The sequence below is a fragment of the Papilio polytes genome, unplaced genomic scaffold (assembly GCF_000836215.1).
Source record: "Papilio polytes unplaced genomic scaffold, Ppol_1.0 DF824047.1, whole genome shotgun sequence".
Classification (NCBI taxonomy): Eukaryota; Metazoa; Arthropoda; class Insecta; order Lepidoptera; family Papilionidae; genus Papilio; species Papilio polytes.
In genome coordinates, this window is record NW_013525157.1 from 7,627,086 (window position 1) to 7,652,121 (window position 25,036).

Below are 25,036 nucleotides of genomic sequence, written 5' to 3' on the forward strand. Positions count from 1 at the left end.
TTTGTGATTTGTGGTTTACTGGCCTAGTGTATGCTCAACATGCCTAGCATCGACTGAAAGCAAAGCGATGATGCGCCTTGACACAACATACGGACCGCCCCGATGGTGTTATGATTAATGTACGTTGGAAAATATGGACATTCTCATAAAAGATTTATTGTTTATTTAAAATGTAAGGACCTGAAACGGGCTCATGGATATAGTCCGATGAAAAGGGAAGACACTTAATTATATCTTTAACTTCAACTAGTATTTATTATAACTCGTATTCAAACTTAAAGTAAACATGAACAAATTAAACATCCAAATAATTTAAAATAGTTTTCATATAATCTTATCTATATTATTCTTTTCTCATTAATATTCTTTATTGGGGTGACGGCATGGCAGCTTGGGTAAATTATTGTCATAGGTTGTAAAAACAGCAGCATGTATGGTTATGTAAAGTTGTCCATCCATTACCGTAGCAAATAGAAGGTAATCATGCATATTGGTTTTTATAATATTTACGTCATACTTCAAACGCCTTTTGGATTGTATTTAACATAATGGATATTAGTATCCCCTTTGATGACTAAAAGATTAGTGTAAAAATACTAAGTATGATTGAAGCAATTTCTATAATTACCAATGATTCACTAATGTAACAGATTGAAGCAATAACTTAATTAAAATATATAACGTATTAGGAATAGATAAAATAAATAATTAAATACTAATAGGAAAACATACACGTTCACAGTACTGAAAAGTAGATGATTATTATAATTTTTAACTATCCATGATTTCATTACGCTATCCCTGTCTCTTCCTAACGGACCTAACTTTAAGATTTAAAAATTTGGAATTGGAGGAAGAAGAAGCCTTAAAAATCTGAAATATTATTGTTCGATACGTAGAAAAAGCGAAAAATAGTTCTACGTCGTGTTTTAACAATAATTAATATTTCGGTTGGTACTTAAAAAAAATGCGAACAAATAGAAATCAACTAAAAGTATTATACGAAAGAAAACACTCAGGTGTTTATTAACATTTTATCTATTTTGTAAATTAAAACATTACTAAATTAAAGAAGTTAAATCCTTATTATAAAAATTCAATTACAATATGTTGTGTGGATTCGGGAGATAAGTTACTAAACGATCCATGTGTCATTTCTAAACGGACTCAACTCACATCAAAAAGTCATAACAAACACCTAACCTTAACCTAACTTTATAAAAGTTGTGTACTATTTTATAAAAAGATCTCCGTTTTTTATATAACTCTATTACTAGATTATAAATAATAATGAGGGACGTATATATATCGCACTGTGAGAAAGATTTTTTACAAAAAATTGTTACCGGGGGTCGCGTAAGTGTAATTATATCGCGACTGTCTTTCTCTGAATTTAATAATTGTTATAGATTCCGTTCTGATTTCAGCGATTAGATGGCAGAAATTACAATGAGAGTCGTAAATTAAATATATCTTTTGGTTCTGAGTATGGAAGTTGTATAGTTTCCTTGGGAGAAACTAAGTAAGTTTTTTCTCATATACTTAATCAACAGCACAAAATTATAGGGTAAAATGATTAGTAATAGTTATAATTTCATTGCAGAGTATTGTCTCAGGTGTCGTGTGAAGTTGTTCAGCCAAAACAAATTAGGCCAAATGAGGGAATTTTGTTTATAAATGTTGAAATAACGCCAATTGCAGGCCAGCAGTTTGAAGCAAATCGTCAGACAGATCTTACTGTGTATTTGAACAGACTTTTGGAAAAATGTTACAAAGACTCTAAATGCATTGATCTCGAGTCCTTGTGTATTGTTGTTGAAGAAAAGGTGCTTTTATATGTTTATCTATTACAATGTATTATCCTTTTGATTTAAAATTAATAAACCAAATATTGAAATCAAGAATTACATTAGTAATCTTGCAAATTTAGACACTAGTTAAGTTATAGAATTTAATTTAACATACATATATTCCTTTAAGAACTATTAAATTTATAGTTCAGTTCGATATTGTTTTACTAGATTTATTTTACTAATCTAAATATCAAATTACTTTTCAACACAATTTTAATATATGTAGTGAAAACTTTGTACTTGTTATTAAAGGAAATAAAGCATACAAATCAACACAAATTTTGCTAAAGATTACAATTAACCAATGGGTGACCGTTAATATCTTAAATATTTAATATTCTACAGGTATGGTCGCTAAGGGTGGACTTAAAAGTACTAAATCATGAAGGCAACCTCATAGAATGTGCAAGTATTGCTACATTAACCTCACTGGCACATTTCAAAAGGCCAGATGTGACTCGCAGCGGTGACAAAGTGATCATACACACACTTGCAGAGAAGGACCCGATACCAACTGTACTTTACCACTATCCTGTGTGTCTGACATTTGCTATATTCAATGAGTAAGTATTTAGTAACAGCTTGTGCCAGGGGTAGCCAACTTGATTAAACCCAGGATCTTCTGTACACTGACCTATGTAATCTACAAATTGCATACTTGGAATGTTAAATAAAAGAACATAGTTCTATTTATAGTTGTATTGAATGGTTGGCCACCCCTGACCTATACATCTTATCTAATTTTATCTAATATTGCTAATTTAAATGTATACTATTGCAGCTTTCTTAAAGAAAATTAAAGTAGGTTAATGATGAGTGTTATACCAATGGAATAAATAAATCTGCTACATACTTTATTTTTCAGTCTTCTATTATCCGACCCCGATTTCCTAGAGGAGTCAGTATGCATGAGTAACATGGATGAGGGTGGCAACAGAGGTGGTATCCTTGTTGTTGGCATGAACCAATACAAAGAGTTATGTTTGCTAGACCTGACAGGAGCGGCTATTGATAACTCTAATATTGTGCATAGAGCTTTGTTAGTTGCCGCTGATCGATGTAAGGAGCTTGTAGATTTGGTGAAAACTACTATTGTCGATGATGATACAGCCAGGTAAAAAACTTTAATTTTCTTTTTAAAGTAATTCTAATAAAAATACCAGACTTAATTTTTATGAAATCCTTTATGTCATTATTACCAGCTCTCTATATGTCCCTACTGAGAGGCTTGCAGTTTAACCTACGTTAGTAGGGGTGACATGTCATGTCGAAATCGGCTCAGCCGTTTCGGAGATTACCCGGAGCAAACATGGCTTGCGGACAGACAGACAAAGAATTTTTAAATGCGATTTTCGTTATCAACAACGCAAATACAACATCTTCACCGCAAACACAGACACTCCAATTTTATTAAATGTATAGATTACTTTAGAAATTCAAAATAAATGGAATTCAGTTAATATCTCTAATGGGTTAATGTATGGATACTGAGTGTTTGATTTTGCTTAAACTATGATTATGACTGGATTTAAAGATTTGTTTATATTTCAGACAGAAAAGAGTAAAGAAAAACTTCTCAGATATTATAACAACTGAGCATATGCTGTCATTGAATAAAAAGGACTTGAGCATTCGTCTTAAAAACTATAGTGTTGAAGACATTCAGAGACCATGCGATGAGGAAATGGAGGAAGGTGATGTAAAACCAGAACCAAGCAAATATGATGGTAAGTTCTATATTCCGAACTCAATAGTAGATCTTAATCCTGTTTACTTTTGCATTGAATTAGGAATTTTAATTTATTAGCTGTATGAAATCAAAAAGGGATTGATGACTAAGATGACGTTTGAGTTATGTGGAGAATAAAAATCTGTTGCGCCGACCCTACGGGAGTAGGATAAGGAGAAAGATGATGATGATGATGATGATTACCTGTATGAGATCATTGATTCAATATTTTTCAAATAGTAATATTAATAAACCCAAAATGATCCAAATTTAAACAATTCAATTTTCAAGTCAACCAAAAATCAATTTTAATAGAAGGGATCTTCCTTTAATTTTAAATTACTGTTTACTTTTCATTCAAAATGTTCATACCTCTCATTCATAATAAAATCTAATGGAATCAATGTTCAGGTGTATTCAATCTGTTATTAGGTAAATTACTAATTAATAAAAGAATGTGACATGTACAAGGAGAATGTTAGTTATGATTGTTGAAGGGTACACCGGTAGAGGTAGACCTAGAAAGAGATGGATGTATTGCGTGAAAGGTGACATGATCAAAAAGGGAGTGATGACTGAGATGACATATGATAGTTATTTGGAGGACAAAAACCTGTTGTGCCGACCCTACAGGAGTAGGATAAGGAGGATGATGATGAATAATTAATAAAAGAAAATTAATTATTAATTAATTTCTCTTCCAGTAGTATCTTCATTACCTGAGACAGCTGAAATTGTTGCTGAAGTTGTGGGGACAGCATGGATAGAAATATCATCAGGAGAGGAAGATTAAACACATTTGTTTGTTAAATAAAATGTAATAATAATTACATTTTAGTTTTTAATTATGTCTTAACACTATAAAATTTCTTCATATTAACATTGCATTATTCTAATCAATTTACATTGTAACATTGTGAATATTGAAGTTTCAGTCTAATTAAACTATATGGAAATTAAATTTGAAAGACATTTTATCTATCCATTGAAAAGAGTTACATCCTTTATATCCCTTAACAGAGGTAATTTTTCTTTAGATGACTCGATTTGTGATTATGTTCAAACAAAAGTTTAAAAATAACACATTTATTTACAATATAGATGTATACAGTGCGCAATTTCATGAAAAACCACAAAAAGTATGGTCTTTTACATGCAAAAAAATTGATTAATAAAATACATTTACAAAAAAACATTACATGTGTAATTTATGTCTTAATTTTATTTCAATTTCATTTAAATCATAAATATAATGTTATTTATTTTTTATCATGATATAAACAGGGTGATCTGCTTGTATACATATTTGGATACAACTTTTCAACTATTCTAAAATGTCCATTGAAATGAGTGGAAGATAAACATACTACAGCTATAGTTAAAAAATAATAGTTCATTTACACACACATTTACACTGAATCTAAATTTATTCCATTCTTCTGATTCAATTTATTACCATTTGTTTTCACCATATAAATAAAATAAGTCATTATCTCTTTCTCATTGACGGGGAGTGATTTGAAGTGTTTCTGGATAGCCTGTAATAAAAAAAGCATTAGAAATAAGTTTCTAAATGTCATTATTAATGGTACTTTCAAAATGTTCATGAATTAAATTACTCCCAAAGGATACTGGCTTTACTTACTGGCTGGATATTGTGGCTTTATATAAAAAACTAACTGTTGCCCATGACATCTGGGAATTAAAAAAACTGAGTAGCCAATGAGTTCTTACAGACTATGTACCACATCTATGCCAAATTTCACTGAGAACCATTGAGCTGTTATGGGAGATACATAGTAAGAAAAATCCATCCATCTAGACTTCACATTTATAATATTAGTAAGAGACTTACATCAGCTAATTGCACTTTATTTATCCCTGGCCTTGTTGGGACCTTGTAATGTCTTTTGTACCGCCTCAATGTATTTACTTGCAGATGATACCAGTCAATCTCTGGATAATCCATCTCTGCCTCATTGCTATCGTCTTCAGAGTCTTTAGGCCTCCTTTGTTTTGTTCTTGCACATTGTATCATGTTTTTGTGAAAATCGCAGATATAAGTATGCCTTGCCTGAAAATTACAAGTACAATTTATGGTAATTGCAAACAAATAATCGCTTTAAGTCTATGTAGAAGTTTTTTTTGTTATAGATCTGCCTACATCTTATTTATTGTACTGTTTGTTACACCATTGTCTACTTAAGCCAAAGTATCATACTAAATAATAACTTCTCGGTCATTTAAAGAATAGAATAATAAATGTAAGATTAATAAAAACTGCATATTGAAATGTTTCCTACCTTTGATAGTATGATTCTAACAAGTAATTTATAAGTTATATTATTAAAAATAAAGTTATTTAATAGTTACATGAAATACTTACTTGATGATCAATGTTGAGTTTAAGCCTTCTCTGAGCCACTGTCTTTTGTACGCGCTTGCTATACGAGGCGTTGCCAGCGGGTCGCCTACAGCGATCCCCGTCATCCACAAGGCAACATATTTGATCAGAATTGCCTCTAGAGTCTTCCTCTCCTGTACTAAACCCGTTGTTCATTTGATACTCGCGTTGAATCATATATAACAGATAGATTAAACTTCCTCAGCAGACCTCGCACTTGGCGACGATAAACAGACGACGTATTCACAAAGCCCCGCAACGATTGAGGTTATGGAACGTAATAACACTGATCATTTTCACCAAATTATACAATTAATAACACACTAACCGAGTCCGGTCGATAAAGTTTCACACTGTATTCATCAAATAATATTCAAAACAGTAATCATTGCACATTAGCCAAATTAAAAGTCTATTGGTATTCACAGTAGTCCACTAACGAGAGTACTTTGTACGTGTTTAACGTTTCCTTTTTTTCACTCACAATTAAGATTCCCTTCAAATATAACTTATAGAAACAGTACAACGATGAAATCTGTATTACTTCCAATATAAAGTTACATTTATATTTCACCGATCGCCATTCGAGTAGACGTCCCGTCACCTTACTCAACGTCAATGTTGTACTGTGGTATTGTGGTAGTTGGTAGCACACTTGCAAACGAGTGTAACATACAAACGTGAAGTCTTTCAACTACGCTTTCGTAAAAACACTGCATGTTGTGAATGATTGTGTGCGTGTTCAGGGATGCAATGTGTAGGACATCGTAGCTATAGTTAAGTATAAACAAAAAATAAAGCGATCTCAAAGTCATCGATTGGTTGCCCAGTGGCGGGACATTCAACGTGAGCCAATCAGAAAATCTCTCCACTGACATCGTCCGCTCATGTATTCATTACGATTACGGCGAACAAACGCGAAGTTCCTACGTAATAAGCGCTGAAATCGTGTGCTCGATAGCAATAAATAATACTCGGTGAGTTTTATTCTTCCCTCTAAATAATTGCAATCCAGAGTTATTTGGTTTAAAATAAAGAGTGGAGACATGGTTGATGTAACGAGACAAGTGTTTTGTTCAAAGCGATATTTATAGTTTTCAATCTAATTTTGTAAGCAAATGGCTGCCGAGTTTCGAAGCTAAGTGACATAAAATAATACAAATTGGTAGTAGGTAAGTAGAGCAATATATTATAATGGGAGTCTGTATAAATTGCTTTTCATAGTGCGTCGTATTACAATTAAACACCCAATTTTTTTCTGTCTGTCAACAAATTTCTAATGAGTGTTACAATCACAAACCTTACATGATAATAGAAAATTTTATCGCAAATGTTGTGGTTATATTTTGTCACCGATTTACATTTTAACAAGTATACAACTAAAATTATTATTTTATGTTTAGTTATGTTAAGGTTAATTAAAAATTATGCTTTTTTTGTTATTTCACGTATCGGCGCTAAAATGTTTACCCAAAGTATAACTCATGCAATGTTATTATTTTGTAAAGTTGCTTATTACTTTTTTAAAGATTTTCCATGCGCCATTATTATGTAGGAATTAGGTTATGCAATGTTTATTTCCTGCCTAAATTAGTTTTTAATAGTGATAGGTGTGTAGATCAGAAAGGTTTATTAGTTTAGTCAACTGCTTTAGATATTGTGGTGTAAATGAAGTTAAGTAAGTTTTTGCGCTAAATAATCTGTCAAATATGACAATAACGATAGAAATGACTGAAGTTGGTTTATATTTAATTTAAACACAATCCACTAGCCGAATTCTTCCGCGTGTAATTGAAAAAATCTAGTAATAAAAATAGGGTTTTTTTATTCTGTGATAATGTGGCTTTTTGGTGGCAAAAGAATTTATGAATACGTCCAGTAGTTTTTGAATTTAGTCGTTACATACAAAAATAAAAATCTTTCCTCTTTAAAATATTAGCATAGATGTGGATGAAGTTTAATACAATTTCTATTTGTAAATTACATTGAGCATATTTGTGGCCTCTTACTGCTACTTTTAGTTTTTATTTTCAATTTACGTTATTGTAAATAACGCCATTAACGTTAAATTTAGTACAAAATAATCTATACGACATACTAATTTGCAACTAAGATTAAAGTCATAGTTTGTGCTGGCGGTTGCCCGCGACTTAGCAGAATGAAAAGAAAATACCCTATAATATGCCCATGTATATTCTTCTTCCAGTAAAAATCAGTGAAAACCAGTAGAATTGTTCGGGAGATTACCCAGAACAAACGCGACCTTGTAGAGACAGACAGACAAAAATTTGAACACATTGGATTTCCGACAAAATTTCGCCAAATAAGTTATTTTTCTCGCTATTATAGACAAACCAATTTTATGACATGTATAGATGGGTTAAAGGAATGTTAATAGAAAATATTGAAAGAATATGGGTGTTGAAGAACTCAAAGAAAAAAGGCAAATCCTTCCACCACTAATACGAATGTTGTTCTAATTGGACATTTAGAGGTGTTGACACCGGTACCTTAAAGCGTTAAAGACGCTCTTAACAAAAACTATAATGAATAACTTGGTTATGCTTGCGTAAGCATGTCATCTAGCTCTTAAGAAGCTCCTTTTAGTCCTTGCTAACCAAATACTACCTAAAACAGACAAGAAAGTTTAAAAATAAGAACTGCAAGAATTTTCCTTCTAAATCTAAACCACTACTATTATAATTGAACTTTTGTTCACGTCGAACCGACAGTACAACCATTATGATAGGCATAGGCATATATGTACAAGCACAAAACGCTCATGAATACAGAAATATTTTGTTAATAGCAGAAGACGAAAACCATATGTCTCAGCGAAAAACAGCTCGACTAGAGATTTCAGCATGCCTTTTAGAGATGAACAACAAAAGCATAGAAATAGTTCTGAAAGTCATGGAAATGTAACTGGAAGTGTTTTAGACAGAACATTAGATATTTCTATATAACAAAACTTGGTCGAGTACCAAGTTTTCTTTTCGTGAAAATGAAATGATACCATTTCCAGGTTTAAAATTCGTTTTAACACTACGTTTAATAATAGACACGAAACAAAGCGTGTGTCATGCGCTTTTATACAACGAGTTAATATCCCAACATTTTAGATTTTATCCTTTGTAGGTTTTTGCAATTTTCTTTTTACTTTTTGACCTTATATAGAAAAGGGGAATTCAATAGAAGTATTTCTTATGTTGTAGATTTGGTTGAATTTATGTTCGTGATGTCAGCAATCAGAACAATACACCCGTCATTGACTTAGTGTTTCGATCATGTTTTCGGTGAGTTCAATTTTTGAATTTAATACGGGCTATGAGATGCCACATGGGTTTTGCATGGCTACTATGTACCGTAAATATTTAACTGTCTTCCCACGATGAAACTAACGAAGTCAGGGATGTTACCTTTGGTAACAAATGCCCAAATATCTGGATGAATACACTCTTATCTCTGATTGATTCAATAAGATTGAGAGGTTTATAGTCTTGTCTTTTGGATTGCATTGCCGTATATAGTTACATACTGGCATATTGACATTGCAACGACAGCATCAAATACCACTGCGCCACCCATGTGTCATCTCTTAATGTTTTGAGGTCTAGCAATTTAACATGCTTGGAGCTTAACCTGCAGGTGTAGGAGATATAATTAGCTATTTTATACGATCCTAATACATTTCTCTCGCTTCTTAATTCATCATCTTGGTAAGGCCCATCTGTCAACATTTACGCGAGATTTTCAGATCCATAGTTGGTTACTCTATCAAAATCATGTTAGTAAATAATTAAGGATATCTAGACTACATTTTTTATGAAGTGATGTCCTGACCAATGTCCTAACTAAGTTTAGTCCTAAAAGTTCGCAGCTTCTAACACTTAAAAGCAAACCATTGTTCTACTTTCAAAAACTCCAAATTAGGGAAAATTTTCCCGTCGTGATTGATTTATTCACGAATATAATTTGACCTTGTCCTGTATTAACCCTTTAATCTCTTCTCCAACGTTCCTGTTATGTTTTCAATGTTTCTTTTTTGCTTTTATTGATGTGTGTTTTATGATTTAATGTCAAATTAAACATGTTTATCTTCATCCTTTCCGCTTGAATAACATGTATCGTACGCACTTGGGTGTAATCAACTAATTGTGATTTTTGCTACTATTTTACGTAAAATTTTTTAATGCTAATGAAAATTAAAAATAAGCTTATCGATTTCTTGATGGGAAGTGTATATTTTTTAAATTTATATTCGTATGTCAATAAAAACTCTAATTAGTATTAAAACACTTTGTGTGTATGCAAGAAAATGTTAAAATGGGAAGTAAAAAAGATATCCTTGAAACTACTTGAGCTATATTAGTCATTAATTTGATCGTCTCAGAAGCGAGACAAAGCACTTAAGCCAGTAGCTGTATATGTACCTAGGTTCATTCTAGTATTGTAAATGTACAAGGTATTGTTAAATATTTAAATTTTTGTTTCAAACGAAAGTGTTATTGAATCTGAAACATTTTTTACTTGAAACAAACAAAAGAATTTGGTTAGGAACTCGGATTGCCGTGGCTGCGCTAATCGCCTTATTGACCGGTCGCCGGCTTGTGCTCGCCGGACGGGAATGTTGCCAGTTCGTGCGATGTCGGAGGCGCTCGGCTACGTTCCGCCGCAGTCCGCTGCGCGTTGGGGGCGCCACCGAGCGCTTGTTTAGCGTCTAGCGTGCGGCGTTGCCAACTGTATTGACTTTAAGCACGAACCAAGACAAAACGTACGCGCGTGGTGTTAAACTTACAGCCGGCAGCTTTTTCATAAAACAAATTGTAAATTCGTGTGAATTTGTGTATTCGACCGATTAACAACAAGTCGAAAATGTTACGGCAAAGATAGCTATATAGAGTCTTTGTGATGAGATCTTAGTCTGTGCGCTAGTGCAAGTGTTTTATGTGAAAAACATATTCGTTATTAATGTAACGTTAATCGATTTTGTGTAGAGGAGAAAGGGATATGAATTTAACGAGTGTCGCTCGAGATATAATATAGAGTAGTCGAAGCGGCATAAAGAAAACTGGTTAGCCGAAAGCGGTGATCGTGATATGGGGGAACGGGGCGCGACGGGGGGCGCTTGGGGTGCGCGCGACGATGCCTCGTGGTGGCCGGGCGGCTCGGGCGAGCTGCAACACCAACAGCAAATAAACGAGGAGATAGCCCGCAGTACGGCCGCCGCCACCCACCAGCTCTACACTTACAAAATGACAGGTGGCTTCAACAACAGCGGGGACAATCCGACGCCCAGCTTTGACTACCGTCTTATGACCGGCTCCAATGCCAGACAAGAGTCTCCGCAGCAGCCCTGGTGGTATGCCTCGGGCTCCGTGGAGGCTCAGCAAGCTTCCTCATCGGTATGGTTGTCAATCATATAAATTGTATGAATATAAGAAAAACAACAATTAAATTGATTAAACTAAAGAAACAAATAATTTAACAAGTGGTAACAACCTATATTATTTATTTTTCTTGTTTTAAAAGTCGAATCTGAAACAAAACTAAAAGTCATCACAGATTTAAATAAATGTACTAAATTCATTGAGACAAGTTTCCGTAGTCTGCGATGACAACTATCAATGATTTCTTCAAATAATCATATAGTCAATGCGCGCCAAACCACCATATACCTATGTCAGGTTTATTTATGCACTTTGCACCTGTTTCTTTTTCACGAAAATCTTCTAAATCTAAAAAAAGTAAAGGTCCTGATACGAAACACATTCGATAAAATCTACAACAATGAAAATGTTAAATATATTTACTTTCAAACTGTTAATTCGTGTAAGCAATAGATGATGTTATTGAGAAACATTATTATTCATGCCACAGGGATACACTTTGTATGTGATATGTGAATTGAAGGTAATTAGCGAGTTGGAAAAACAAAAAATTGGAAACTGTAAGGAGCTATTTCGCGGCAATGACGTAGATTCTTTTACGAAAGAAATATCTTTAAAACTCTGCGAAAAATTATAACAAACTAATTTATTTACTAACTAAGAAAAATCTCAGTATCGAATAAATTGCATAAATCGTTGAGATCGAGGTGCCAGGATATGATTCATATTGAGCCTTGTAAAGGTTAATGTCGGCATTGAAAGAATAATTTAACATTAGAATGTTTAAACGTTTGCAAACACGAATTTAAAGGAAACGCCACTATAGCCTTTGAAAACTGATCATACTTCATACTAATATTATAAATGCGAAAGTTTAGATGGATGGATGTTTGTTTGTCAGAGTTTGTAGCTAAAACAGCTGAACGGATTTCGATGAAATTTGAGATGTAGATGATAGTCTGGAAGAACACGTAGGCTACTTACTTTTGTTTTTTCTTTATTCCACGCGGATGGAGTCGCGGACAAAAGCTAGTGATTCTATAAATGCATGTGATTTATTATTTCTTTCAGTCAATTGTACATAGAGTTAATCGATCGAATTTAGGGTCATAGACTCATGAAATTACTAATCGCTAGTGCTGTTATATCTAGACTATCGTAAGAATAAGTTATCAAAAAATCTCATGTTTTATGGGTAATTCGATTAACGAGTCAACAATCTCCGATGAAGCCAGAAAACGGATTTCTATAATAACCGATGGGCATAGACGAATATTAAAACAATGCTTGTCTCGACACTGGTATAAAAACAAATAAGAGTCCCTTACCTGGGACTTTGACATTAAATTTCCTTGGCAGCTTAACCGAAATGAAATAAAAAAGTTTGAATTTACTTTTACAAAGTTCAACAAAGCAGGTGGCTGAGTTCATTTACGATATCGTTCTTTTATATACAAAGTGAAATGTAGAATTTTGTTAGCAGCTGCTGACTAATTAGGAAAGCTGATTAACGGTTTTATTGGTTAGTAAATATAACTTTAGTAGGAAATTCATTTATCACGTCTTAGGCAAACTTTGAAAAAGTTAACTTGTGGCTGACATTGGAACAAAACTTGTCAAGCTCTAATCAATGGATTATTTAACTAAAATACTGATGAATGTGAAAAAACATTTACTATGTAACGAACACCTTAAATATTTTTATTTTTAACTAGTTGTTCCCGTGCGATTTCATCAGCATAAAATTATTTTATTGTTTGCATGTGTCACATTGTCGATTGCAAATGTCAAAATGAAATGAGATGACAAAACTTGCTACCTTGATGTTGGCAGCAACTTATGGTCTCTTTCCTACATTAGGTTTCTTTTATCCAAAATATTTACCCCCTAAGTTTAATGGCGTAAAAATATATAGCCTAAAGCGTGACGTAAGTCTAGGGCTTTCTATAAAAAAAAGAATTATTCAAAAATATGTTGTAATTGCTGTAATCTTAGGCAACAAAGAAGTGTGTGTTTACGCTTTATTATAATAGTATAGATTATTTGTCCGTAAAAGAGGACAAAGCGAGGTATCAATGAGTAGGTAAACCAAGAACTGTTATACCGTAGTTCTTGAACAAAGATTTTGATACAAAAATATATGTAAACAAGTTAATATACTATTTAAAAATAACTATGCTCTAAAAATCCTGATTTATACATTACCAATATACAAGTTGAAAGTAAAACCGGTATGCACTTAAGGCACAACAGCAACAAAAAAAAACAACGTAGACGGCGGACGATACCCCTAGTTAAAAGGAAAAGTACAGGTTTTGAATTTTGTTACAAAAAAGTTTTAAAAATCTGATCACATACCTCAACTGAACTGGACAAAAAAGATTTCCTTTTCAGTCGTCGATTACATAGAAAAATGACTTTTTCAAAATTTTCGGAAATTATAATATTACTAAAGGCAGCCTACTGTTAATAATATTTTTTATGGATAAAAGAAACTAAGAAATTAAACGTGAAGCTGCACTAAGCTAAAAATATTATTAACAGTAGGCTCTAGTAGGTTTTAACAATAATATAGTTTTTCGAAAATTTTGAGAAATGTAATCTTTCTAACTAATCGACGATATATCGATAAGAGTACCAAATGTTCATATTACCGTCTTTTCGTCAAATGTAAACATGCTTGATACATTTTTATCAGTCGTCGGCTGAAAAACTTTGCATAGAAACTAATTAAGTTATACTAAAGTGTAAAGTGTACACACGCTCGCTGAGAACGTACTGCGATGCAGACCAAATAAACCATATTGTAGGAAGTAAAACGACAAATCTAATCTTATTATTAAAAAATAAAATAATCCATAAATATTCTCCTTATTGTAGACTGTAATTGAAATGTCTCGGTAAATTGGCTCCATTTTACTGATGACAACATCCATAAAAAAAAAAAATTGGTCATGACGCACAAAATAAGTCTAACACAATGTTTTTTTTTTATTTGAAATTATTACTAGATATTTGTTAAACTACTAATATTTCCATTAACCATTCCAACTAAGCTCTATGCTTGTGCTAGGATATGGTTCACAAGAGTCGAATGGCGAGATTCGAACCCTCGACCGCAATATCGGTAGTCCGTAGCCCAAAACATTAGGCTATTGACGCTTACTACTGTAGCAGAAATTAAAATTTTACTGTAATTAGGAAAAGCCTTCCAGTTTAGAAATAATCTTCATCTTGATAATAACAACGTTGAAAAAAATAACTATCGATAAAATTTGCATATCATGAAGGGATATCTAGCAACGATTGCCTAATTCACATTGTAATAAGTTTTCAGTTCGAACATTATAAGAACTCATAATTAGTATAATAAAATTCAAGGTCGTTTGTATGGAAACTTAATGCTCATAATATTTATTTCTGTGCTTGTCCTTGGACTCGCGTCGAGGTGATTCATAGAGGCGGGCTTTTACTTCGAGTTCGAAAATCGATAATACTAACGATTTTACATTGCTATATATAAATTACGATACATACATATTTAAAGACTTAATTTAACTGAACAAAATGTGAATATGGTAATACTTTCATTGGCTGAGATATCAAATTTCAATAAAACAGATACCCGTTATAACGATACGAATAAAGATTAAATAATGTATTCAAAATAACGACAAAACAATGTTTAGACGGGGCATTAAAAATACACGATATAATAGAACTGGATATACCCTAAACGTCATTGTAAGCAACATGAGATTCTTGTTATTATTTTGAAAAATTGTTGATTTACTGGTAAAAAATAAATATAATAATTGTATCTCAAGGCAAGCTAATTTCGTGCGTTTCGTCATCAAATCAACACATAATCCAATACTTGTCTAATTAATCGTAGAACAAGATTATTTTAATTGAGTGGTTATTATCATAATTTATATTACTACTAAGATTTCGACTTAACTACTTAACCATGTTATAAAAGATATTATTCACGCTACTGAAAGTTTCTACACAATTAAAAATTAATTACGGAAATTAAAATTCAGAAAAGTTATTATTTTTGTTAGCAACATTCAAACAAGACTGACTGAAGAACATATGACACCATATTATATCGATTTACGGAAAGTAGTTAGTCTGCGCTCAGCGGCGAATACAATCCTTTTCTATAAATTCGAATAATTCAATCTATTAAACGGAGAATTCGTTATTTATTGTCAAAAAAAATTAGGTTCATCTAAATGTCAATTTTTAGGCATCGGTGTCTACGGGGTACTGGTTTTATGCACATTATTACATTTGGCATTGATTACCATATCTCACTCGCTTTACATATTACAGACCTTTATTGCAAATAACCAAAAATGTCATCTTTAACTTTAAATAAAACAACTCAAAGTAATATTTTATGTTTATTTCAGCCTCAAAACCAATCGAGTCCGGACCCAGAGCAGGGAAATCAACAATCCAACGGTCTACAACAAAACCATCAGACGTTACAACAGCAACAACAACAGCAACATCAGCAGGAGCAACAAAACCAAGCTATCCAACAACAGCAGCAGAACCAGTTACAGCAACAGCAACAAACTCTACAACAGGCGCTGCAACAACAAACACAGACGCTGCAACAAACTTTGCAGCGGCAACAAAATCAACAGACCCTGCAGCAGATGCTGCAAGAGCAACAACAACAACAACAACAGCAGCAGCAACAACAGCATCAAAATATCCACCCGCAGGACCAGCAAAATGTCCAACAGAGCTTACAGCAGCTACACGTGAGCCAGGCGCACGTGACTGCGCTCGCGCAGGCGCAGGCCGCGCTGCAGCAGCAAGTCGTACAGTCGTTCCAGCAGCAACAGCAGAACCTTCACGACCACCTGCAGGCTGTGCAGCAACAGCAGCAAATACAGGCAGCGCTGCAGCGACAGTCCGCCACATTACAGGTCTCTACTCTTCTTTGTAATCACAACGCATGTTAGACATTTAGCAACATTTAATTCGCATTTTGATGAATCTTTTTTTATAATTTATGACCCAACGCTTGACCACGATTACACCTAAAATCTTATCCATCTCTTAAAACAGACTTGCTTGCGCCGGTTTTTTTATCAATTTAACTACATTTCTCAATACATTTACACCTTCAGAACTATATTTACATGATAGTGTTAAGTTTAAGTCAGTGTGTCAGGAAATGATTAAGTTTGTTGGCAACCGAGCAAACGCCTGAATCCGCTGAAATTGCGAAGCGACCGCTGCCCATAGTCATCCGCAATTGCAGTTGTGTTACCTATAAATTGGATAGCATGAGGGGGCGTTAAGTAATCAGAGAGTTTTTACAGGAGTTACAGCAACAAGCTCAACAACAGCAGGCGCTCGGCCAGACGAAGACGAGGATGCCGCGCGCCCGCGCATACAACAAGCCGCGTGGCAGGATGACCGCGTACGCATTCTTCGTCCAGACCTGCAGGGAGGAGCACAAGAAGAAGCATCCAGAAGAGAACGTCATATTCGCAGCGTTCTCGAAGAAGTGCGCGGAAAGGTGGAATGTAAGTATTCTTCCATACATTACATAGATACTACATCATACCTCGTGTCGACTTTGACAAAATGCAATTTAGCTTCCGTATGTCAGTTTTTGTGTTTAAAACAGATTCGTCTTTCCTACCTTATTCTACTGCCGTAGCGGCGCAACAGGGTTTTGTCCTCCAAATAACTATCTCAGTTATCACTTCCTTTTCGATCATGTCACCTTTCATGCAATCCATCCATCTTTTTCTACGTCTACCTCTACCGGTATACCTCCACACTCCTAACTAACGTCCTTGTTCATCTCATGCTAAACTTTTAGTCGTAATTTCTCTACCACTAGGGTTTCTCTCAAACCTCCTCTAATAAACTCATTTCGTATATTATCCTTGAATCCAGTATATCAAGAAAACGTTTGTAAATGCCATTGTGTATGCAATTCCATAGACAATGTCAAAGAAGGAGAAACAGAGGTTCCACGACATGGCGGACCAGGACAAGCAGCGCTACGACCTGGAGATGCAGAGCTACGTGCCGCCGAAGGACGTGAAGGTGCGCGGCCGCAAGCGACACCAGCCCAAGGACCCCAACGCGCCCAAGCGCTCGCTGTGAGTCACGGTCTCGACGCATTTTAGCAACATTACACATTCTTATCGCTAAAACTGTTGCTCGCGATTTCGTTCCCGTGTATAATAAAGCCTATGTTACTCACTGATAACGTAGTAATTAAAAATAATGGTGAAAGAATTTATGAAATTGACCCAGTAGTTTTTGAGTTATTTCAATATTTACAAAAATGGAAATCTTTCCTCTTTATATAATTAGTATAAAAAAACTTATAACAATACACTTTTTAATACAGTCTAGTATTTAGGTAGAATGGATATATGAGCTACTTCTATGGTAATATTATAAAGATTTGTATATTTGTATATATTGAAAAAACGCAAAAACTACTGGGTCGTTTTAACATTATTTCACCATTAAAAAGCTACGTTATCACTAACATGTCACATTTGTTTAATATTTTTTTAATGATACGCGGACCAAGTCATGAGCAACAGCTAGTACTATAAAACTACGTATGCGTATAGTATAAATAAAATGTATTCTGGCAACTAACCAATTCATATTAGAACTCAACAGGGAATTAATGATACTTTAAAGATTTGATAGCAATTTGTATCTAAACTTTTAGTCATCAGTAAACAAAGACATAAGAAATATCTAAACTAGACATAGGGAACATTTTTTCACCGGTAACTTCTTTTTATGGTAATGTCTTTGTCCTTCTCAGAGATTGAATTATTTTAATTACTAGCTATCGTCCGCGTGTAATAAAAAAAAACTAAGTAGCACACAGTTGTTCCAGACTATCATTTATATCTACGCTAAATTTCATCGAGATCCGTTCAGCAGTTTAGGCTATAAACAAACATCCATCCATCCATCTAAATTTTCGCATTTGTAATATTAATAAGATTAGTTTCAAGTAATGGGTCTATTATAGTCTATTATAGGTATATTTCTATCTCTCTCTATATATATTTGAAACTCATTAATAAACCTTTTGAAACAGGGTTGCAATATATAAATGTATATTTACTTGTCAGGTCTGCGTTCTTCTGGTTCTGTAACGAGGAACGGTCGAAGGTGAAGGCCAAGCACCCTGACTACACGATGGGTGACATCGCCAAGGAGCTGGGCCGGCGCTGGGCCGCTGCCGACCCCGATACCAAGGGCAAGTATGATGCGCTCTCGGAACAGGACAAGGCCAGATATGACAGGGTGAGTCGCCTCCTCCATTTTGACTATTACTTACACCAAAGGTGACATCCAAAAACGTAGTTGGCTCTTATGTTCCTACAATATATTCGAGATGTCTTCCAATCAATAACAGTCAATTTAGTATGTTTTTTTTTAGTTTTGTAGATTATTACTATATCTCTTTTTTGTTTTATTTATACTTCTATACTAATATTGTAAAGAGATATAGTATTTTTGTATGTATTGAAATACTCAAAAACTACTGGGACAACTTCGAAAATTCTTTTACAGAAAAATACATATCTTATCAGTGAGTAACAGGCTATGTTTTCTATTATTTTTTAATTTCACGCGGACGAAATCATGAGAATCACCTAGCCTATACTAATATTATAAAGAGGATTATTTTTGCCTGTATTGAAGTAACTCAAAAACTACTGGGACAACTTCACAAATCTTCACAAATTAATAGCTACGTTATCATTGAGTAACATAGACTAAATGTATTAGGGAATTTATTAATTATTATTTTAAAATTGTATAATGTATTGTAGGAAATGACAGCTTACAAGAAGACGTTAGAGCAAGCGCAGTCGCAGCCGGAGACACACGACGAGGTCGACGAATATGAACACGAAGAAGAGTACAAGTGTTAATGCCATAAAATAACTAAATACAACGCATTTTATAAGTAAATGCAAAAAAAAAATATGTTTCACACAAGCATTGATTACAGGCGTTTCTTTGGTATAGATGTTTTCAAATATTTTGTCGGCTCAATTTTGTTGCTGACCTTGAGATGACATTGAAGAAGTTTGCGTAGTAAAAAAATGTGTTTTTTCCCGTGCAGTTAAAACGCACGCTACCTGTGTAACTTTTGAGTATTATAATTTCACTAAATATCTTATTTCAGCGGTTTTATAGGTTTTTTTTAAGTTCCAGTGGTAATTACGGTTGTGAAACTCTTACCATTATTGTTTTGCATGTCATTATGCAATTTATTGTATTACTGAGTACTTTTATCTTAAATTACCATCCATTTTCAGGAGTATTTATTTGAAAAAGTACTTAAATTTTAAGTCTGTATGAGATTTTTTCATTTTTTTTGTAACAGTTAAACTGAAGCTTGTATAGCTCAGTGAAGATTTTTTTATATTAATCTATATAAACACATAATTTAAACATTTGATCGATCCTGACTTAAATAAAAGGATGTAAAAATATTTCAATTTTATTCTTTTACGATATTCTAATTTTCTAAATTAACAAAATAAGAATTTTGTTAATTTTTTTAGAAATTCAACAAAATCAGTTTTTTTTACAAATAATTTCATACTTAAATACAGGCAAAATTATAAAGTGTTTTTGGAATATCAATTATTTTTGTACTATTTTTGTTAGTTTTACATATGAAAGCAATTGTACTCTAAATCGATCATTAAATATGTTTTTACAAACAATACTATATGTATCGAATCTCAAATCAACACAAAAGTGCGAAATTGTAAATCCACATTCACATAAAAAGTGAGATTTCAATTTTTTTTTCAGAAGACAAATTTTTTTTTGAATGTTTTTACGAACATGGTAACATCTACTTAGGTAGATTAAAAATATTAAATCAGTGAATGTGTTGAAAAAAACTGAAAAAATATGAGTTTAAAAATTGTTGGTATCTAGTTTTCCTTGTTTTAATTGTTTTTGTTGTATTTAGCGGATGATTACATTATTTTTGATCGAAAGATCGTTGTTCCTTTATCTTAAGGTCGAAATTGAAAGGTGTGGCCTTATCTTTTCAAGAATCATTTGGCAATATGTAAGGTTAGTCAGGAACAAATTTTAGCGTTAATTATAAGTCATTGGAAAAGTTAATATGTAGATTAAGTTAGAAATAAATATGAGAGATGATGTATGAATGATATTTTAATACTTGTGTCCAAAAAAATGTATATAGTTACCTAGTTAAATTATATTTTTTTGTAAACCGTGTTTTTTGTCGCGTTGACAAACAGTAAAGTGACCGGAAGGACTGCAAACGTGATAGTACTTAAAGTCTTAAATAGCTAAGTATTTTGTCTACACAATTTAGGAACATTCCTGAGAAATTCAATTTAAAATTTTAAGATGTATAAAAGATTTTTTTTTTGGAATAATTTAACTTAAATTTTCATAAAAAAATTTAATGTATTAGCGTATTAAAAAAAAGTCAAAAAATTGGTAAAGAATCGCTTTTTCTAGATTTCATATATGTTTAAGGCATACAAAATTTTGGTTTATGTTCCAAAACCCAAAAATGTCCTTAATTTTGAGTTCTAAGGGATGCTTCCAAACGATATTACTTTTAAAATTCAACTCATCAATAAGAACGGCGAAGTTGTATATTTTGCTTGATATTTGTGATTTTTTTTTATGCAAAAAAATAAAATATGTATAATTTTGCAAGTTGAAAACGATTCCAGGATATTTCCATAATATAAACGTAATGAGATAGAAATTGGCGAGGGCAATGAATGTGGAATATTTTTAAGGAGTGCGTGTAATCGGAGCCGATATTGTTTTGAATCCGAGGACTGTACAAAACAATATAGAGAATCTTTTACACTAACAATTGTTTTATTTCATCTTCCACCCTCGACAGAAGTCAAAGAAACTTCAATTTTAATAACTTAAAAACCAAAATAAAACCTTGATCACTGATCTCTATAAGAGAAACATAGACATGGTATTTTGATTTTCGCCATTTTGGAGCTTGGAACAAAAAACATTTGTTACCAACAAAATAAAATCAAAACCTTACGAATTTTTCTCCAAACTAGTTAGTAATTTTTTTTAAATTAGTCCATCTCATTGGCAGTCGATTTAATGGTTAAAAAGTACTTCGGAAGTAGGCAAAAATTGGGCATGTTTTGGTGCAGTGTGTCAATGGAAGGTTCCGTAAGGAATCATGCGTAAATTTCAGTGCCTTTGGAACAAGACACTAGTTATTATGCATTTTTGGAGAACTAATAATGCGACCGTGTTTTTAAAAAAATCTGCACACCAAGTTCCATATTGATTTTTAAAGTATTTTAATGGATATAATTTTAAAAATATTGAAACAAAATGGTCCTTTAACTTGCATTTTCTAATTTCGTCAGATAACTGATGTTTTTATATAAAAAAATAATAAGTGTTTGTTGGTTTTTATAAATCTGAAGAAAAAATTACGTTATCTATGATAGTTTTTTTTAATGAATTTTTGAAGATGTATTTTTAAATAATTTTTGAAAAAAAAATCTTAAGACCATGATTACTCAAAAATGACTAACTTTTGTATAATGCAAATAGGCTTCAAAATGAACCCTTCTATCATCTCTTAGCGGAAATATGTTGAATTACCAATAACCCTGTATAAATTTAAAAAAGGATGTGTCAAATAAAAGACTCGTTTATTCTTAACATTTTTAATTACTGTGGAAAACCTCCACAATTGCACTAACATTCAAACTGCGATCAACATGAATAATTTAGTCATACATAAATTATAAAAAAAACCATATGGCTACATTGCAAGACGTTTCACATCATATGATATTAAAAAAAAAACAATATCTGTTTGTTACATTTGTGTAAAAATAAAATCATGATTTAATAAAGTCATATAAATACGATCCATATAGTTTTTTCCATAGATTTATAACCTGGAGTACAATAGCAAGAAGAAAAAAGGCTTGAGGTTAATTTTCTTAGTGTTGTCATTTAAAATACTAAATGACATTACCAAATTCGACTCTCAAACGTCAAAATTGTATAAAACATGGGGTGTTTATAGGTTATATATCTATGGATATCCGATTACAAATTGAGCAGAGACCAAAAGCGGCATCAGTCCTAAGCTTTTAATAAAAACTTATTTTTTTGCTGTCCGTTTGCATCAATACAGAACTTTTTTTTTAATTTACAGAAGCTGTTACATATCTCTCAAAACATATTTAGATAATCGTTTACATTCACACTTACAAAATAAGCTCTCACCACCGTATATTAATGGATTACCCATTTATTGATTTCAAAACTATCTATTTCTCCTTTATCGACAGTTTTTCCTAAAGTGATTGTTTATTGCAAATTAAAAATTATTAGTGTTCATAAAAATCGTTTATAAACAGCCTCCATTTTAAAATCGAAGTACAAACTAAATATAGATAAATGTTCTATCGCGGAATAGAAAGGATTAAAATAAAGTGCAACTACTTTTTCACTAAGAATGTGATTGAACTATCTAACTTATGAATTATTGCAACACTGACGTACAGCGCACGTCACTAGCGATTATTCCTCATACGCTACAAAATGCTCGCCACTTACAGGCATTTACTACTTACAACTATAAATTATTTTCATCACATTTTTAAGTATAACAAACTTGATGATCTAAATTTTTTGTGTTAAGAAAATTGAACAAAAGGAAATGTTCATAAAACTATAGTCAAATTCGAATTAGTCCAGTTTTTTTCTGGTCGCAACATTTTTACTTACAAAAATTTCAGCCGGAAAATAAATATATAAAATATTGAATGTGTGTACGTTTGTATTTCGTATTTCCACACGGTGGGTTTAATTATGCATACAATGAACAAGACCTTAATAATACGTAAAATCTATTAAATTAGACGATACTGGATTTATTTTAGACAAAAAAAAAATCACCAATTTTTTTGTCAAACATACAAAAATTTTGAATCGGAAAGTTCATCTTCGTGTGCATGTAAAATACGAAAGTATAGAAAAAACTACATCAGTGATAAAATATTGTACTTTTCTGTCTAAATTGAATAGAGAAATTAAAGATAAGAATATTGTGTTTTATTTAGAGTGAAGAAATACATGTAAATGTATAATTTTATTGCGCCTAAAATCTAAGTCTATTTGTGATAAACCTTCAAAAGTCAGTAACAATGTTATAAAAACATTTACGTTATTAACTCATAATTCGTCTAACAATAAAATTGTTAACAATGTTTTGGTATTTATCAAAATTTCACCTACACTAGATGTAAAAACTATTGCTTTTATTAATGTTTTTTTAGCTTTACCAAAATGTTTTTTCAACATTAAATGAATTTTTTTAAACTTTATTTTCCGTATAATAGATATTAATACTTATTTTACATTTTTATAATACTTTTCGAACACATTTTTCAGATTTTTATTATTCTATTTTATTTGAAATTTTTACTATCAAATGAAGCTATGTAATGAGTTGTTTTACCGTTTTTAATTAAATTTGGACGTATTTTAACATTGGTAAGCATTTATTTTAGGTATTTTGTCGCTGGCGCTTAAAATTTTCAAAGTTACAAAATAAAAACGTGAACTCACACCAGTATTTAAATTTAATTTTATTTACTTTGATTGTAAAATACCCTATTGATTATTGTTAATGTTATTTTAACAGTTTTTGCTTAAAATTGTTGTTATTTTTTAGTGTAAAGTGAACCCTATTTGCGCAATGTGAGGACGGTCACCGAACAAATGTATTTTATCAAAACATGATTTATCTAAATGAAATGCGTCTTATCTCTAAATTCTCGATATACATTTAAATTTAGTCAACATATTGATAGCACACTTGAATTATTAATACAATGGTATCAATGGCTTTATATAAAATTTGTATTTCAATGGATATGAAGAATGATTATCTATGGATTTATGTTTAAAAATTTTAGGGCCTGTCCCACAACTGGCTGATAGAGGCTCAGATAGTCACTGTCAGATAAGGTAACAAAATCCGATATTTCCATCACATATTTTACACGTTGAATTGTTATCAGACAATTCACAATTTGGTGAGACAGACCTTGAATGTTCAAATTGAAATCTGGTTTCAATAGATTTAGGTTATTTCATTATTTCTCATTTCTATTGAATTTGATTATAAATATGCCTGATAGTTGATTATTTGCGTGGTATTTTGTACCACAGGTAATTGGTAGGTGAGAGGTGAGAGGTGAGAGGTGAGAGGTGTTGAGCTGTGAGTCGCCTGTCAGACGGACAATCTTCCATCCGCCATCGGCGTCGGCAACAGGGAACTGGAAAATAATAAAAAACACAATACAATATCTAAACAAATAAGTAATTGACATACTTATGTCAATTGTGGTTTATTTTATTTTTTAAACTTTGATTTCAAATGTTTACGACAAAAACGGCGTTTGCAATAGCTAACAATTACCATTGCAATCTTGCTTCTTTGCATTGTAATTTTTGTCTCTTACTCTCAAGTTTATTTTTTTCTAATTCCAATTATTCAAAAACAAGCTGTGATTATTTTACATTATAAACGGATATGATAGATATGTGGTGTGACAAGAAT

General features: G+C 32.3%; 3 protein-coding genes across 5 annotated transcripts; 2 read left to right on the top strand and 1 right to left on the bottom strand.

Annotated features, from left to right (window-relative positions):
- Positions 1-1,155: 1,155 nt before the first annotated feature.
- On the top strand, positions 1,156-4,412 carry LOC106100612 (exosome complex component RRP45). Its single transcript, XM_013279544.1, has 7 exons — positions 1,156-1,356; positions 1,428-1,522; positions 1,604-1,826; positions 2,199-2,416; positions 2,719-2,967; positions 3,405-3,580; positions 4,287-4,412. Exons 1-7 carry the CDS (start codon positions 1,291-1,293, stop codon positions 4,373-4,375), a joined length of 1,116 nt encoding a protein of 371 aa, XP_013134998.1. The 5' UTR covers positions 1,156-1,290; the 3' UTR covers positions 4,376-4,412.
- A 96-nt stretch (positions 4,413-4,508) lies between these two features.
- LOC106100614 (histone deacetylase complex subunit SAP30 homolog) lies at positions 4,509-6,741 on the bottom strand. Its single transcript, XM_013279545.1, has 3 exons — positions 5,969-6,741; positions 5,438-5,656; positions 4,509-5,120 (listed from the first exon to the last, which is right to left on the bottom strand). Exons 1-3 carry the CDS (start codon positions 6,161-6,163, stop codon positions 4,992-4,994), a joined length of 543 nt encoding a protein of 180 aa, XP_013134999.1. The 5' UTR covers positions 6,164-6,741; the 3' UTR covers positions 4,509-4,991.
- A 120-nt stretch (positions 6,742-6,861) lies between these two features.
- LOC106100611 (high mobility group protein DSP1-like) lies at positions 6,862-19,369 on the top strand. Of its 3 annotated transcripts, none has more exons than XM_013279542.1 (7): positions 6,862-6,963; positions 9,202-9,282; positions 15,798-16,325; positions 16,725-16,931; positions 17,359-17,519; positions 18,525-18,699; positions 19,233-19,369. In XM_013279542.1, the coding sequence occupies exons 2-7, from the start codon at positions 9,274-9,276 to the stop codon at positions 19,332-19,334; spliced, it is 1,182 nt and encodes a 393-aa protein (XP_013134996.1). In that variant the 5' UTR covers positions 6,862-6,963; positions 9,202-9,273; the 3' UTR covers positions 19,335-19,369. The 3 variants fall into 3 exon arrangements, with proteins under 3 accessions (XP_013134996.1, XP_013134997.1, XP_013134995.1); XM_013279543.1 differs by lacking the exon at positions 6,862-6,963 and adding an exon at positions 6,971-7,158; XM_013279541.1 differs by lacking the exons at positions 6,862-6,963; positions 9,202-9,282 and adding an exon at positions 10,667-11,391.
- The last annotated feature ends 5,667 nt before the right edge of the window (positions 19,370-25,036 follow it).

Bases quoted from the DNA above. Each gene is read 5' to 3' on its own strand.
- LOC106100612 (XM_013279544.1), top strand. From the start codon at position 1,291: ATGAGGGACGTATATATATCGCACTGTGAGAAAGATTTTTTACAAAAA. The intron at 1,357-1,427 runs GTAAGTGTAATT...TTCTGATTTCAG, and splicing joins AAATTGTTACCGGGGGTCGC to CGATTAGATGGCAGAAATTA. The intron at 1,523-1,603 runs GTAAGTTTTTTC...ATTTCATTGCAG, and splicing joins GTTTCCTTGGGAGAAACTAA to AGTATTGTCTCAGGTGTCGT.
- LOC106100614 (XM_013279545.1), bottom strand. From the start codon at position 6,163: ATGATTCAACGCGAGTATCAAATGAACAACGGGTTTAGTACAGGAGAG. The intron at 5,657-5,968 runs GTAAGTATTTCA...TGTAATTTTCAG, and splicing joins AACTCAACATTGATCATCAA to GCAAGGCATACTTATATCTG. The intron at 5,121-5,437 runs GTAAGTCTCTTA...TTTTTATTACAG, and splicing joins ATAAAGTGCAATTAGCTGAT to GCTATCCAGAAACACTTCAA.
- LOC106100611 (XM_013279541.1), top strand. From the start codon at position 11,086: ATGGGGGAACGGGGCGCGACGGGGGGCGCTTGGGGTGCGCGCGACGAT. The intron at 11,392-15,797 runs GTATGGTTGTCA...TGTTTATTTCAG, and splicing joins CTCAGCAAGCTTCCTCATCG to CCTCAAAACCAATCGAGTCC. The intron at 18,700-19,232 runs GTGAGTCGCCTC...AATGTATTGTAG, and splicing joins ACAAGGCCAGATATGACAGG to GAAATGACAGCTTACAAGAA.